Source organism: Phodopus roborovskii, unplaced genomic scaffold, assembly GCF_943737965.1.
Source record: "Phodopus roborovskii unplaced genomic scaffold, PHOROB, whole genome shotgun sequence".
NCBI classification, from domain to species: Eukaryota; Metazoa; Chordata; class Mammalia; order Rodentia; family Cricetidae; genus Phodopus; species Phodopus roborovskii.
The window spans coordinates 30,197,525-30,214,170 of record NW_026126517.1 but is presented as its reverse complement, the minus strand read 5'-3'; the positions used below and the strand labels follow the sequence as shown (position 1 = coordinate 30,214,170).

The following is a 16,646-nucleotide window of genomic DNA, read 5'->3' as shown; positions in this document are numbered from 1 at the left end:
TTACCTCACTCAGGGTGATTTTATTTTTTCTTCTAGTTCCATACATTTGCCTGAAAATTTCATGTATCTTTTTTGTTTTTTAAACCTCTGAGTAATAGTCCATTGTGTAAATGTTACAGATTTTCTTTTTCCATTTTTTGGTTGAGGGGTATCTAGGTTGCTTCTAGTTTTGGGCTATTATGAGTAAAGCTAATATGAACATAGTTGAGCAAGGGTGGGATGGAGCATCCTTTGGGTATATGCCCAAGAGTGGTACAGCTGGGTCTTGAGGTAGAACAATTACCACCAGTGTTTTGAGAAACCATCATATGGATTTCTTAAAGTGGCTGTACAAGTTTGCATTCCCACCAGCAATGGAGAGGGGTGTTTCCCTTGCTCCTTATCCTCACCAACATAGGCTGTCACTTGCGTTTTTGATCTTAGCCATTCTGAGAGGTATGAGATGGATTGCCAAGGTAGTTTTGATTGTAATCCCTTGATGGCAAAGGAGGTTGAACATTTTTTAAATGTTTCTCAGACATTTGAGATTCCTCTATTGAGAATTCTCTGTTTAGGTCTGTGTCTCATTTTTCTTTAAAAAATTGGGTTTTTAAATATCTAGTTTCTTGAGTTCTTTATATATTTTAGATATTAGTCCTCTATCAGATATGGAGTTGGTAAAAATCTTTTCTCATTCCTACTGTCATATTGACTGTGTCCTTTCCTTACAGAAGCTTTTCTGTTTCATAAAGTCCCATTTATTAATTGTTAATCTTAGTGTCTGAGTTATTGTGTTCTATTCAGAAAGTTGTCTTCTATGCAAATGTTGAACATACTTGCATTGAGCTGGGTTCCCCCTACTCACACCCCCTGAAAAAGAGGTGAAATTAATGTTGAAATATAGTAGATACCCCCTCAGGTCCAGTGTGATAGCTGGGAACTCTTTTCTGCACAAAACTTTTGGGGTTGCCTGACACCCATTCAGATGGTTTGTGTTCCCATCATGTGCTGAAAAAGGAGACTCATTTCTATAGTTTTGGTTGTGAGCCTAGCCTTTAATGGCTGAGCCATCTCTCTGGCCGTATATGACCAGAGAAAGAAAAAAACATGGATGCCTTGCCCTGACTGCTGATCAAATGCATATTTCATGATGCTTCCTTTTCTTGCGAGGTGAGGGTCCAAACTTTCTGAGACATAAAGAAGGATGATAGTTATAAAGCCAGTATTTTGTTCCTTAAAATGCTTTTTTTTTTCTGTTTTCTTCTCCTATGTGAATTTGACTTTCATTATTAAATTTCATGCTTTTCTTTTACTTAATCACTTGTAGCATGGCAGAACTAAAGATAAAATTCTGTCCTTTTGCATGATATAAATTTTTTTGGTATCAGCACGTTCTCAAAAATGATATTAAAAGACGTTTATTAAACTATATAAGCTATATTAAATTAAGGGAGACCTCAGTTACTGAATATAATAATATTCAGGTATTACGTTTACCTAGTGTAGCCTTTTGTGTTTTGTATCATCATAAACTCTTAAGTAGCAGTTTTTTCCTGTTTCAGGAAAGAAAAAAAGGCACTGCTTATGTTCATGTCCAATTCCTGGTATACTATAATTTTACTTCCTGTTCTTCTTTTCTTTTTGAAGGCCATTTCCTCTTTCTAGAATGTTATTAGCTTTTTTTTTTTTTTTTGGATAGAGGCACTCCAGAGAGAAGAATAGCAGGATGGGAGTGATATGAAGGATAGAGAAGTTTTCTAGTGATTTATTTTGAATTATTTTTTCTTTATTTTGTCCAAATATTGAAAGATAGTTATTCTTTAATGCATAACCCACTACCCAACTCCTGCATGCACTTTCATGTCTTGGTCATATGACACCTCCATTTCTTTAGATCTCTTTCATTTATCTGGTGTCAGCAGTAGAAAATGTCAAAGGAAATACTGAGTTTACATGTACATTGAATTCTAATAACTCACAAGCCTGAACTTTTTTCAATTACTAATACTATCTGTGTTTGTGTGTGCATGCACGAGTACATTATGTGGTAGCACATACACCACGGCACATTTGTTGAGTTCAGAGGACAACTTTGTGGAATAGGCTTTATTCTTTCATCTTTATATGCATTCTCAGAAATTAACTCAGGACACCAAGCTTGTGTTCCCAACCCTGACCTTGAAACTATCATTTAGGGGTTGAGAGATGGTTCAACAGTTAAGAACTTGCACTACTCTTGTAGAGTACCTGAGTTTTGTTTCCAGTGGCTCATGTCAAGTGATGCACAATCATCTTTAATTTCTAATCCAGGGATTAGGTAGCTTCTCGTGGGTTCTGTAGGCACCTTAATTAATGTGCACCTACCCCCAGCCTGACACATTCAGTAAACTAAATATTAATAAAATAGAATATCATCTAGTAACAGTAATGGAGTAATTTTGGGATTTGGTGACAATATACATTTTACTGTTATGGCTGATATAGCTTAATCAAAAGCCCACAGGTACTGGTTTATGTGAAAGTGTTTTTCTGATGCTAATGTATCATTGTTATTCTTTGAAACTAGAACTTTGAAGTTCTATTTTCAGTTTTACTTTTATAGCCCACAGATACAGGTTTATGTGAAAAGTTTTTCTGATGCTAATGTATCATTGTTATTCTTTGAAACTAGAACTTTAAAGTTCTATTTTCATTTTTATTTTATTCTTTACCCATCCATCCCATCCATCCCATCCATCCCATCCATCCCATCCATCCCATCCATCCCATCCATCCCATCCATCCCATCCATCCCATCCATCCCATCCATCCCATCCATCCCATCCATCCCATCCATCCCATCCATCCCATCCATCCCATCCATCCCATCCATCCCATCCATCCCATCCATCCCATCCATCCCATCCATCCCATCCATCCCATCCATCCCATCCATCCCATCCATCCCATCCATCCCATCCATCCCATCCATCCCATCCATCCCATCCATCCCATCCATCCCATCCATCCCATCCATCCCATCCATCCCATCCATCCCATCCATCCCATCCATCCCATCCATCCCATCCATCCCATCCATCCCATCCATCCCATCCATCCCATCCATCCCATCCATCCCATCCATCCCATCCATCCCATCCATCCCATCCATCCCATCCATCCCATCCATCCCATCCATCCCATCCATCCCATCCATCCCATCCATCCATCCATCCATCCATCCATGCTGGGTTTCTTAGTCCTGGCTGTCCTGGAACTTGCTCTGTAGACCAGGTTGGCCTTGAAATGAGAGATCCACCTGCCTCTGCCTCGCAAGTGCTGGAATTAGAGGTGTGTGCCACCACCACCAGATAGTCTTATGTGTTAGGATGAGGCAAGTTATTGAATAAATACAATAACTATTGGTGTGATTGTAATTGTATATTGTTTCTTTTGACAAAGAGCCTGACAAAAAATAAGTATGTAAATTATTTTCAGGAGAAAATAACATTGAAATGAAAAGACTTGATTATTAATAAAACAGTACCATTTATACATATTTATAAGAGAAGACATGATGTATGACCCTACAAGGTAAATAATGGAGGAGTGTGGAGCATAGTAATGTGCCAGAATTGGCATTGGATTTCAAAGATGCAGGAGAGTCCTGGTTCATCGCTCACAGTATTTATGCCTTTAGTCAAGTGACCTAATTATATTGATTGCCCATCTTTTCACCTATAAAATTTGGAGGGATTTGTCTCACAGGTTACACCATTTGAAAGAGACATATGCAAATTGCCTAGCACATTGTGATAATTTAGAGCCATTAAGTTTTGGCAAGAAAATAACCATTAATGTGTAAACAGATAAACATTTTTGTGGAAATATTATACAACTTTTTGTTCACTTTATAGTTATTGAATGTCTAATGTAGCTATAGGTTTAAGATTAAGTTAAGCAGAAAAAACTTAAACCACTTTGATTTTTATTGAATAATATAAAGTATATTGTTATTTTAATGCTAGTCTATAGGTTAGGAATACTGTTTGGGTAAGTGATAAGATTAAATTGCTCTATTACTTAGGGAGAAAAAAAATGACAAATTTACAAATATGTACCTCTGCAAGCTAAGGTGGCTCTCAAACTAGCCAGTTAGCATGAATTTTTAATTTTTTTCTTTAATAATATTAGTTTGCTTCACTCTATCTTTTAGTCTGCTGCTAGTCAAAGGAAAGCAGTAACTGGTACTAACTATATAAAAGTTTTGGTGTAAAGTGTTAAGAAGCTGTATCTTTTCCACTCCTGCTCCCTTTCCAGACCCTTAGAAAACATTGATATTCTTTGTATTCTCGTGTGTGTGTGTGTGTGTGTGTGTGTGTGTGTGTGTAGGTAGGTAGGTAGGTAGGTCAGAGAAGAAAAAGAGTACTTAATTACAGAAGCAGCAATGCAATGGTAGACATTAGAGGTATGGCACATACATAGTAGCCATATGAATTTGAGGTTTTATTAGTTTCTCTTGGAATCTACTTTTCTAGGTTTTTGTTTTGTAGTAGATTTCATCTGCTGTGTAATTAGAAGCTATTTAAATTGCATCTAAAAGCTGCACAGACTCCCTTTTGATATTAATTAGTATTTAGTATTAGTATTCACTTAGACCTTAGCAGTTCTGTTTCCCTTTATCATAAAGTTCTATAAACTTTGTCAATGTATATATGGAATTCCATTATCCATTATTAGACTATGGAATAAGTTTGTTTTTGTTTTTTTTTTAAAAAATAAGTCAAAGAGACTTGTATGGGTAAAGCAGGCTAGAATAGAGCTGTGTTCACTGTCCCATAGCCAATGGAGTTAATGGAATAGTGAATCATGTTTGAATTTCACCTTACTATATGAGAAGAAAACTGCCTTCCCCTCACCCCCACTGACTTAGCCATCTATCCAAATTAAAAGAAAAGAAAAAAAAAAAAAAAAAAAAAAAAGAACAACTATAAGTTATTACCTATAAATTTTGGACTGAAAATAAACCTTTTGTTTTTTGGGAGAGACTGTGCTTCTTTTGTGAATTTTAAATGACATCCCTTTTTACTTTAGCTGAATCATTTTGTTTTTTAATTTTAATACTGTATATGCTTTTGTAATCCGTGGAAAACTTATCTTGAATTTATAAAACAATTTAATAAAATATCATGTTTCATAAGAATGACTTTTAGTTGATTTTGAATAAATATCATTCCTAAGAAGTAAAGGTGAGGATTTTTTTATATTTTGTAAATTCTGTTTCACACTGAAGACAACAAGGGAAACAATCATTAATGCATTTCCTTTCCTTTTATTCTAGTAAATGGCTGTATACCAGTCATGTATCAGATATTGTACTTATAACCTATATATAATATGTTATTAAATGCATGCTTCTATTATTTTCCTTTTAGGCTGAGCAAGAAATTGTAAGTAAATAAAAATTGTGTAGTATGTAATGATGGAGTTGATATATGATTCCATATCTGGCCTATATTTACTCATTAAGGATTGTTAGGCCAGTCCCATTGTAGGTATTTTGACAATATTTATTGAAAAATAAATGTGAAATAATTGCTTTCAGTTTGCTTTACAAAGTAAAATTGAAGAGTATGTATGCTGCTTAACAGGATATGTGCCTCTAATTTACTTCTCTTCCTTGTAGGAAAGACGGCTAAAAGAAAAAGAAGCCAGAAGAGAAGCCAACAAAAGAGAAACAAAGGTAAGAGGTGTGTGTGTGTGTGTGTGTGTGTGTGTGTGTGTGTGTGTGTGTGTGTGTGTGTTTAAATCAGTATCTTCATATCAATACCGTTTGGTTCTTTTTGTTTTGTTTTTGTTTTTTTGAGACAGGGTTTCTCTGTGTTAACAGCCCTAGCTGTCCTGGAACTTAATTTTGTAGAGCAGGCAGGCTGACCTTGAACTCAGAGATCCATCTGCCTCTGTCTCCCAAGTGCTAGGATTAAAGGTGTGTGCCACCATCACCTGGCTGTTTTGTTTCTTTTAAAAAATATGTCTGCTAAGTATTTAACAAAGAGAAATATCTGTAAAATAAAGACAATCTTTTGTAATATTGAAATTAATTTAAATACCTATTTTTCAGATATTTATTATTTTACATTTATTTTTATCTTTATATTTATGTCAGGGCATTCTGATTTAGTTGGATTTGACCCCTTGTGGCTTGTTGTTTACTTTCTCATTTATTTGTTTTCCTTTATAGAAGGTTAAAAAGTTTAAAAAGCTAGTTTGTAATCTGGAGTGCTTGACACCCTCACCCCTGACCACCTTTTTATTAAATACAGAAGACAATTGACTTTGTGGGCCAATCTGAAAGGATTTACACACTTGTCATTGTTAGACTAGAAATATGTCTGTTTGTACTCAACTGTATAATTGGACAGTAGATTGCTGTGAGAACATGGGATCTTTGCTATACCTTTAAAATCTAGATGAAACACTCTATAAAGCTTTAGTGTATCCCATAAACATGTATAGTTTCCCTGGAATGAATGAATGTATATGTATATGTATATGTATATGTATATGTATATGTATATGTATATGTATATGTGTATGTAAAATTATAAGCACCATTCATATACAGCTATGATTTTTAATATGTCATGGTTAACCCTAAGTAAGTTTCAGCTCCTGCATTATCAGGGCATTTAATAGAAATGATTTCCTAGACCCAGGGCCAAATACTGAATGCCATTTCTCATGCTGTATGTGCTATGCCTGACTAGCTATGATTTTTATCTTGGCAGTTAGCAAAAATATGATTCTCTTTAGTAAGCCCCTAACACAATGTTCTTTATCCCCACTCCTCAAACTGTCCATAGTACTTAGAAAGCAAGTTGGAGATGATAACTCATGTTATAGTTTTGAAGTGGGAAGCAATTACCCTGTAGTGTAAGAGGAAAAGACTGTTTATATTCACTATTAAAGAACATTCTTTTCAAAAGTGTCTGAAAATTAAGTTTCTAGGCTTGCAGCCTGACTGTGTACTCTTTTGCATATGTTTATCATGTGAGGTTGATCATGGCCTGGAAATTGGATTATAGGAACTGTACTGGGTTTCATATCTGTAGAGTTTTCTCATCTATAGGTCAGATGTGTAGTTAATCCTACATCTGTAATGAACATGTGCAGATTTTTTTTTGCATTATTTTTATTTTAAAAATTTTGTTTTTATTACACATACTTTTTTTGTGGTTGTGTGGGGATATGCGCACATGATTGCAGGTGACTGTGGAGGTCAGGTCTCCAGGAGTTGGGACTATAAGTGATTGTGAGTCACCTGATGTTGCTGCTGAACTGAATTGAGGTCCCATGGAAGAGTACACATTTATAACCACTGAGCTGTCTCTTCACCCTTTGTCAATGTTTATTTTTTGGGGGGTGGGGCGGGGGCTATTATAACTCTGGTATGATTTAAAGTATAGGAACTTGGACATTTTCAGGTTTAGGTATTGAGGATGGATAAGAATCTTGTCTTGGAACCAATTTCCCTTGAGTCTTGAGAGAATACTACTCAGTATGGCTTACTTTTTTATATTTATTGATGCTTTGTGCTTGGTCTTTCATAATCGATCGAATTTTAAGGACTTGTTTTAATTTTTTACCCTACTACTGGGTTCCTTTCTTTAATACTTCTATAGATTGGTGTCTGTGTTTTAGGTTTGATCCTATTTCTGTTGGGGAGGTCAACTTATAGCCTGCTGTTAATATGGTGGATCTCAAAATTGAACTCTTTGGCGTAAACCTTCCTCCTTTAATCTCCTTTTTTTATATTTTTCCTATATGTTCTTTTTTTTTTTTTTTTTAACAACCAGAAAAGGAGAGGGCCTTCCTTGTCAGAATACTTATTATTATATAGCCACGAGGAGTGTGCTGAGAGTAAGTAAAAGGGGAAGGCTGTGCCAGTGATGAGGTTCTTCTCTCAGTCAGGATCTTTAATGGATAGAGGTTTTGTCTTATAGTTGCTGTGAATAGTTGAGATATCTCCAGATCACAACCCACTTCTTAGGGTACAGGATGAAAGCCATCTCCTTTGAGTGGTGTTATCATAGGGCTCAATGGCAGTTTGTAACTAGGTCTCTGACCTAGTTTCCCCATTTTACTGAGGTAAAATGAAAGTATGATGCATATCTCTGAAACTTGATAATATTATTTTGTTTATGGTCAGTTGAAAAAAGAATATGAGAGCGAAACTTCTGTGTTGATTTCTTGAGTACCCAATATTTAGTGGTTTGGAGATACAGATCTTTAAAATTACATGTATTTATTTACTTATTTTTTGGTGTGTGTGTGAGTGTGTGAAAGTGAAGGTCAGAGGACAACTCGCTGGAGTTCTGTCCTTCTACCATGAAGGTCTTGAGATTCAGTGCAGACTGTCAGTCTTATTATTGTCAAGAACGTTTATCTAGTGAATATTTTAGTGGCCAATGATGCAGATCTTTTAGGCATGAAAACTTTCTTGTAGTAGAGAAACACTGAACAATAGAACTGCTTCTGTTTGAGTGAATAAAATGATATATAGTTATTGTGGTCAACAGAGTACATTGGTTGTGCAGTTAAGAGAAGTTGTATGGGAAATACAGCCCCATCTTATTTTTGGTTGTGAGCCTAGCCTTTAATGGCTGAGCTCTCCATCCAGCCCCAGCCCCATCCTATTAATTAGGTGGGTTTCCTGTTGCTCTTATGTTTGTCATACATGTTAATTGTAATATCTGATGACTGGAAAAAGTTTTGCAGCTGTGTATAGAAAAAAGAAAGAAAGAAAGAAAAACAGCAGTGTGAAAACTTGAGGTACATCCCCTTAATTCTCAGGGCTCTGGTAATTTTTAAAGAGAAGTAGGATTTATTAAGCACAAGTGTAATGCTGATAAAATAGGATTTGGTGACAAAGGAACAAAATAAATCAACTCAGAAGACTGAAACACTAGAAAATATCATTACATTGATATTTTAAACAGTTAATACATTTTGAGATTCAAGTTCTGTACTCAGTATAAATCTTTCTAGTTTTATTGTTGGGATGCTTAATTTACTTGATCATAATGGTCTTAAGAATAGTTTACCCAGCAGGTAAAGAAAAATAAAAGAAGGAAATAGAGGAGAAAAAAGTCAAGTAAAAGTCAGGAGGAGAGAAGACTGTCATGGGGGAATAAAGAAAGCAGCAAGAGATGAAGAAAAAGATTCACTAAAAATGAGACAAGAGTGCATGCAGACAGAAAACACATAGGAATGGTATTCCCACACTCATTTGCTGAGAACAGAGCTCATCAACTGACAGTAGCCTTCAAGTGATGGACCTGAGCCTGAACTCAAAAGACAGACCAGCCTTTGCAGCCACATATCTGTCTTCACTGCTGTAGAACCTGAAGACTCTGAAGCTCTAGCCATCTGTTTTTACATTCACAGTGCTGTCACTCCGGCAGCATGATTTACTCAGGGAGTCTTGAAAGTATGAAAAAAGGCTCTGCCTGTGCACATCTCAGTGCATGTGTTTGCTTCCTATACTCCCAACACAGTTGGAAAACATCACCAGCTTTAACAGTAGCCTCCTCAGGGATTAAGAGCTTGGGAGGGTGAGTTAACCTGTGTAGCTCATAGACTGCAAAGCCGAGAGTGGCCACCAGAGGCCCCTGATAAGCCAGAGAAACTATTAAAGTGAAAACAGTCTGGCTAACAATATAACACTAGTCAAATGCAAACACCAGCATATGCTATAGAAAAGAAGAGTTGGCGTTTTAGTTAGGTTTCTATTGCTGTGGTAAATGTCATGACCAAAAGCAACTTGGGAAGAAAATGTAGCATGAATATATAAATGGACAGATATTGGGGTTCTCAACCTTCAAGCTGATGATCAGAAAAGCAAAGCACTGGCCACTATCGCTCACCTCTACTCTAAGGCGATCCTGGCTCCTCAGAGTGCAATCTTAGACTGTTATGCTCTCCTCAGTGTGGCTGGAGAATCCTGAGACTTCAGTGTTTTCCTATCCTCACTGTGGCTGGAGAATGAATGCCAGCTCTGAGACCCCGTTCCTGTCTTAAATACCTCTCATGAATTCTGGAATTAAAGGGGTGAGCTCTAATTATCCTTTAGACTGATGTAAACCTGGGTGTCCTTAAACTAACAGATCTATCTGCATTTATCTCCTGATCCTGGTTTTAAAGGGGTGTGTCACGACCTCTAACCTCTATAGCTTGTGGCTGACTTTAACAAATCATAAATAGTATACCACCACAAGTATCTCTCCCCCCCCCCCCTTCAGTTATAGGGCAATTCAGGGTAGAAATGCCAGGCAGGAATCTGGAGACAAAAACTGATGCAGAGGCCATGGAGGAGCACTGCTTACTGGTTTACTCCTAATGGCTTTTTCAGCCTGCTATACACACACACACACACACACACACACACACACACACACACAACTTAGGATCTCCTTCCTAGGGTTGTTCCCCCCCCCCCCACACACACACAACTTAGGATCTCCTTCCTAGGGTTGTCCCACCCAAAATGATCTGGTGCCTCCCATATCATCATTAATCAAGACCTGCCAACCAGTCAGTCTTATCATGAAGGCATTTTCCTCAATGAAGATTCCTTCTTTCTAGGCATCTAGGTCTGCCAGATTGACAAAAACCAGCCAGCAGAACTGGCATATTCAAATTTTCCCCCCTCCTGACATACACATGATTGGAAATTTCCAGTTTTTAAGGACCTAGAAAGAAGCTTCTCTAAAATGTATTCAGAGAAAGAAAGAAAGAGAGGTTTCCCTTTTATTCTTTGTTTGCACAAGGTATTAGAACAGTTCACTTAGAAATCAAACACCTCATTTAGGGTACTCAATATTAACAACTGAATGTATTGGAATGAGGTAGTTTTGCTTCCCCAAATGACAAAGTATTTTTACTGTATCACATATAAAACTTATGTTTTAATTTTAGTTTTTCTTCAAGAATAGTCTGCTTAGTAAGTTTCTCAAAGAGATAAATGTGGTTGCAAATGCTCTTAATCTGAGTAGAGTTGGGAGAATTTGGAATTCAAAGTCATTGGCAGCTACATAATGAGCCAATTTGAACTACATGAGACCTTGTTTTTTAAGGTTCCCCAAATGAAGCCATAAGAAATATCCAAGCCAACAGTTGTGCAGATTTATTGTAGAAACAGAAAACATTAAAAGCAAAGCAACATGACTCCTCCAAAATACTGTAGCTTTTCACCTTCTTAATTCAACTATACTAAAAGAGGTAGTGCTGGGTGAAGATTTCAAGTTTCCTAATAAGAATGATCAACGAGTTACTTCAAAATAGCAGCAGAAGAAAAGCAGAAAAAATGGAACTTAGCAATACGAATGAAAAAATTCCAACTATGGAAGAAAAAAAAATTCATCAAGGAAATCCCCCCCCCCCAAAAAAAAAGTAGGAAATGGGGCCTGAAGAGATGGCTCAGTTAATAGCACTTCTTATAGAGGTCTCAGATTCAATTTTCATCACCCACAGTTTACAAACCACCTGTAACTACAGTTACATGTGGTATATGATGTTTTCTTCTGATCTCCATGGACACCAGATTTGTAATTGGTATACATACATATATGCTGAGACGAGACACACACATAAAACAATCTGAAATTAAATTAAAATTAAAAAAGAATTGTTGGAAATAAACTCAATGAATCAATCAAAAACTACAATGGAAAACATCACAACTAGTTTCAAAAGAAGCAGAAGGAAGAATATCAGGGATGAAAGACAAGCTCAAATATAGATTAAACTCAGTATGGAACTCAAAAATAACCAGCACAAACAGGTGTGGTCACATGAATCTATTCAAGGAATTACCCCCAAATTTAGAGAGAGAAATGAACATCCAGATTTGAGACATTTAGAACTCCAAACAGACAAAAGAAGAACCTCTCTAGTGGTGATATAAGTTTCTGTCCTGCCAGGTCCTGCAGCCATTTAGTCTCAAGTAAACACAACAGAGACTGATATTAATTATAAACTGTTTGGCCAATGGCTCAGGCTTCTTATTGGATAGCTCTCTCTTAATTATTAACCCATTTCTATTAATCTGTGTATCCCCCACATAGTCTTGGCTAACCAGTGGTGCCTGGGCCTCTTGCTTCCTCAGCAGCTACATGGTGTCTCCTTGACTCTGCCTACTACCTTCTTCTATCTCTTTAGATTTCCCACCTGGCTAAATCTTGCCTCTCCATTGGCCAAAACAGCTTTATTCATCAACCAATAAGAAAAACATATTTTCATAGCATATAGAAGGACCCCTCCCCATCATCTTCTCTTTTCTGTCTAAATAAAAAGCAAGATTTTAACTTTAAATTCCATATAACAATCCAGTTATCAAGCAAGAATTATAGTTACAATATTTAGTTCATTAACATTTGGCAAAATTTAAAGGAAATACTTTATCCTGTCTTTGAGTTTAAAGTTTTATATATAACTTATCTTTTATCATGACTAAGAAAAACCATAACCATAACTATCTGTCTTCAACTCTATCAAAGACCCCAGAATAATAATATATATATACTCTAGAACTGTCAGAGACATTTCATTGCTTGGCAGTCACCCAAAGTTCTTCTGTAACGTTGAGGCATCCCTCTTCAGCCTGTAGGCCCAGAATGTCTGGCAGACTTTTTGATGAAGCAGGAACCTTGAAGAACCTTCCTGTCACTTGGGAAGTTCAGCAGTCACTTTTCTTTGTAACCTGCTTGTCCAGTTTGGACAGCATGCTGTAAGCAGTTCAGGCAAGAACAGTTTCTTGTCCAAATGACTATTCCTGCTATGTTGAAGGCAAACTCATAACTATTTTCTTTGATGCCCATCTTCCTCTCTGATGTAATTGGTGTTGCCAGGAGCAGTTGTGTCTCATTGTTAAGAATAACCCTAATAAACCATTTTAAATGCCATATTCTGTAGATCTTTGAAAGGTTTTGAAGAATACCTATACATTTGAAATATATTTCTCTATATCTAGAGAACGCAACTAACTTATGACTATTACAGATGACTATCTATAATCTGTATTTAATTATACATTACATTTTTAAAAGGGCTGTATAAGCACAATACTGAAACAAAAGTATATATATATGTGTGTGTAACAAAATTGACCTTAAATTTGTATCAATAAACCAAAATCCTTACCAATGCAAATATTCATTTCTATACCATATTCCTTTTTTTCTTTAGAATGAGATTGACTGTGATTAATAATCTTTTATATACAACTCTGTTTAAATGAAAACAAATATTTATAAACAATATTTGGGAATTTCGGCCTCTCCAAACTGTTTCCTGCTGTTCGGGGACACTGTCAATCCTATGGGGATCCTGAGAAAACCTAGAACCCTAGCCAAATACTGGCTATGGTGGTCTGTGAGTCTACATGGTCTCAGCTGTTTTGAATGTTGGAACACTTTGGCCACTGCTTCAGGGGGTCTTGCTTGATGAAACCATATTAATCAGAGGGGATCCATAGCTTTTCATTTTCTTTGGAAATAAAAGCAGAACTTCTTTTTCAAAGTAACATGTCCTTAGACTTAAATTTTGAAGTCAAGGCATTTTCAAAATATATAGGTTAGATTAATTTAGCAGCATTTATAATCAAATGTCTTTTAACAGCTGTTACTCCTTCCTCAGCAGTCAAACAGTTAAAAGACAACATAGTAACTTACAGTATCCAGACTCTCTATGTATTTTCCATCTTTATGTGGCCTTTTTTTTTTTTAATTACTCTGTTTCATTCACTTTACTTATTTTTTTATTTTTTTTGAGACAGGGTTTCTCTGTGTATTTTTTTGGCTGTTCTAGAACTCACTGTTGACCAGGTTGGCTTTCAAATCACAGAGATCTGCCTGCATCTGCCTCTGGAGTGCTAGGATTAAAGGCAGCTACTCTATTTCCTTTTTAAGGATTTTCTCTATCCTTGTTTGGATTTCCTACCTGCTTAAATAAATACTGCCTGTCTGTTGGCCGAAACAGCTTTATCTATCAACCAATAAGAGAAACATTTTCACAGCTTACAGAAGAACATCTCCTATCTCTCCAGGTTTTTGTTATAGTCAAGATATCAAAAATACAAAGTAAAGAAATAATTTTAAAATCTTTAATGAACAGAAGAGAAGTTTACCAACAAGGCAGATCAAAATAACATCAGATCACTTATCATCAATTCTAAAAGCATGGAAAGCATGGGAGAATTTATTTTAAGCATTAGAAGTAAATAATTGCCATCCAAGATTGCCAAATCTAGCTGTCTTTTAAAATTATTGGTGAAGTATATATATTCAAATATAAGCTCATACTAATATAATTCTTGAAAAAACTAAGCCATTATTTCAGAAAATACTAAAACCTAATAAAATAGTAGACACACAGGAGGTAAAAAGACAGTTTTAAGTATGAGAGGAGAAGAAAGAATAAAATTAATATAAGAAATAGATAAAGTAGGGTTGGAGAGATGGCTCAGCCTTTAAAGGCTAGGCTCACAACCAAAAATGTAAGAAATGATAAAGTTGAGTTAGAAAGAAATCTGTCCTAGCTAACACAGCAAAACATCAAATAAAAGAACAGAACATACAATGATCAAACCAACCAGAGAAATAACCAGTAAAACCATAGAAATGAGCAAACATCTCCTAGTATCAACCTTAATTATATTAATTGCTTCAGCTGACCAACAAATAACACATATACTGGTTTACTGGATCATAAAACTAGATCCAGCTATCTGCTTTCTCCCAAAAACTCCCAACAGAAATGCAGTAAAAGTGCAGAAAACATGGAGTCAAGCCCAAGGAAACAGAAAACAAGCTAGTATGGCTATCTGATATTTGATGAGTAAATTTCAAACCTAAATTGCTTAAAAGAGATAAATCACTAGTAATAAAATGGTTTATTCAGCAAGAGGACATTATATATTCTATGAATAATGAGTATTTCATAAAACAGATATTAATGAATATATAAAAGGTCTGATGGAATATAGTTTCTGATATAGTACTAGTGGGTGATTTCAATATTCCACTCTTATTTTTATAGATAGGTCATTCTAACCAAAAATCAATAACAAAATATAACCCTCCAAAATTAAGCTATAGCATAAATCAAATGGACCCAATAAATAGGTACAGAATATTCTATTTGGTCAGAAGCAATACCCAATGAAGTTAAAATGACACCTGAGTGTACTGGAGTTTTGGTGTATTGACAGACACTTAAAATGTAAGAATAGTTTTTAGGAGTCAGTACAAAGCTTACAGTTAAAGGTGTATAAACAGAGCATCTATATTCCTAATAGAATTCCAGACAGTCTCAGAGAGAGAGGAAAAGATGGGCTTGGAGGACACACTAAACTCTCATCAAAAGAAGGCAGGGTTCTGCCTTTTAAAGGAGGGAAGGGGTCTGTGGGAAATCAAAACAGTTTCATAGATAGCTAACAAAGAATAAGCTTTGTCCTGATAAAAATCATTCTTGGTTTTGGAGGTGAGTGGTAGGGGAAACTGATGTCCTGATTTTAAGAATTTTTATTATCTACTACCTCTTGTGTTAGTGGCATTAGGTTTTGTGGATAAGACTTTTGGGGATACATTTTACCCTTTTTTTCATGTGGCCTATAGAGTGGCAAAGCTTTTTTTTTTTTTTGTTTCTCCTGTTAAGCTATAAAGACTTTTGTTGAAGAGCACCATAAACTAGTGCCCCAGATTACTCTAAATTAGTAACTATTAATCATGTCTCTAAGAATTGGTTTTTCTCGCTGACATGGTATTTTGTTTGTTTGTTTGTTTGCCATAATTTTTCCTTTTGGCCCCCTAAGAAATTATAGGTAAAAGTACTTGAAAACTATAACTTTATTGCTGCTGTTATTATAATCAACAATAAGTGATTCATTTTTGCTGTATTTCTTGCTTTGGGGAACATATAATCCCAGGTATCAGTAATGTTTTGTGTAGAAAGATTTTTTTCTTTTCCGTGTTTTTTTATTATTGATGTATTTCAGGATTGAAAAATTTCTTTGCTTGAAGAGAACTTTTGAATTTGTTATTTGTATGGTATGTTGGTACAGATGTTCTATCTCCTGGAATATTTTAGCCTTTCAAATGCTTTAATCAAGATTATCCTACTTGAGCAATAAATACAATTATGAAATAAATGGAAACATTACAGTCTTTTAGCTGGTAAAAGTTTGAATCAAAAAATCTAATTAACTGACTTACATTAAATCATATCTAATTGGTGGGATGAAACATCTTATGACTCAACAAAGGTCTTTTGGGCTGGTGTAGGAGTTTATCTGTTTTGTCTCTTGAGATTTTTACTTTAATAAATCCTATTCGAATTGCCTTGGGCAGTATCCAGAGTGTTTAGGAGGGAGTAGTAAAATGAAGTCTCTGAATTTATCTCTGGTTCTTCTAAACCACTGACATATATATGCAAAATCACTCTAGTTCCCTAAGCTTTACTTTTCCTTATTAATGCAACTATTCTGGAGAAATGTTGGTAGTTTCTGCTAGGGTGAATATTTGCCTATGCAGTGTGCCATACTTCCCGTCTCAACATATAGATAAAGAAATGCATACATGCTTATGCCAAAAACTGTTCACATAGTAACACTAGTTATAAACATCAAGCAT

The 16,646-nt window shown here is 35.6% G+C and overlaps 1 protein-coding gene across 1 annotated transcript in view; it reads left to right on the top strand.

The window, feature by feature from the left end:
• Positions 1 to 16,646, top strand: part of Ddx10 (DEAD-box helicase 10) — a 158,661-nt gene that overhangs the window by 94,937 nt on the left and 47,078 nt on the right. Inside the window, exon 16 of the mRNA XM_051197470.1 lies at positions 5,645 to 5,701. Within this exon, the coding sequence (XP_051053427.1) occupies positions 5,645 to 5,701 (57 nt within the window). The remainder of the gene's footprint in view (positions 1 to 5,644; positions 5,702 to 16,646) is intronic.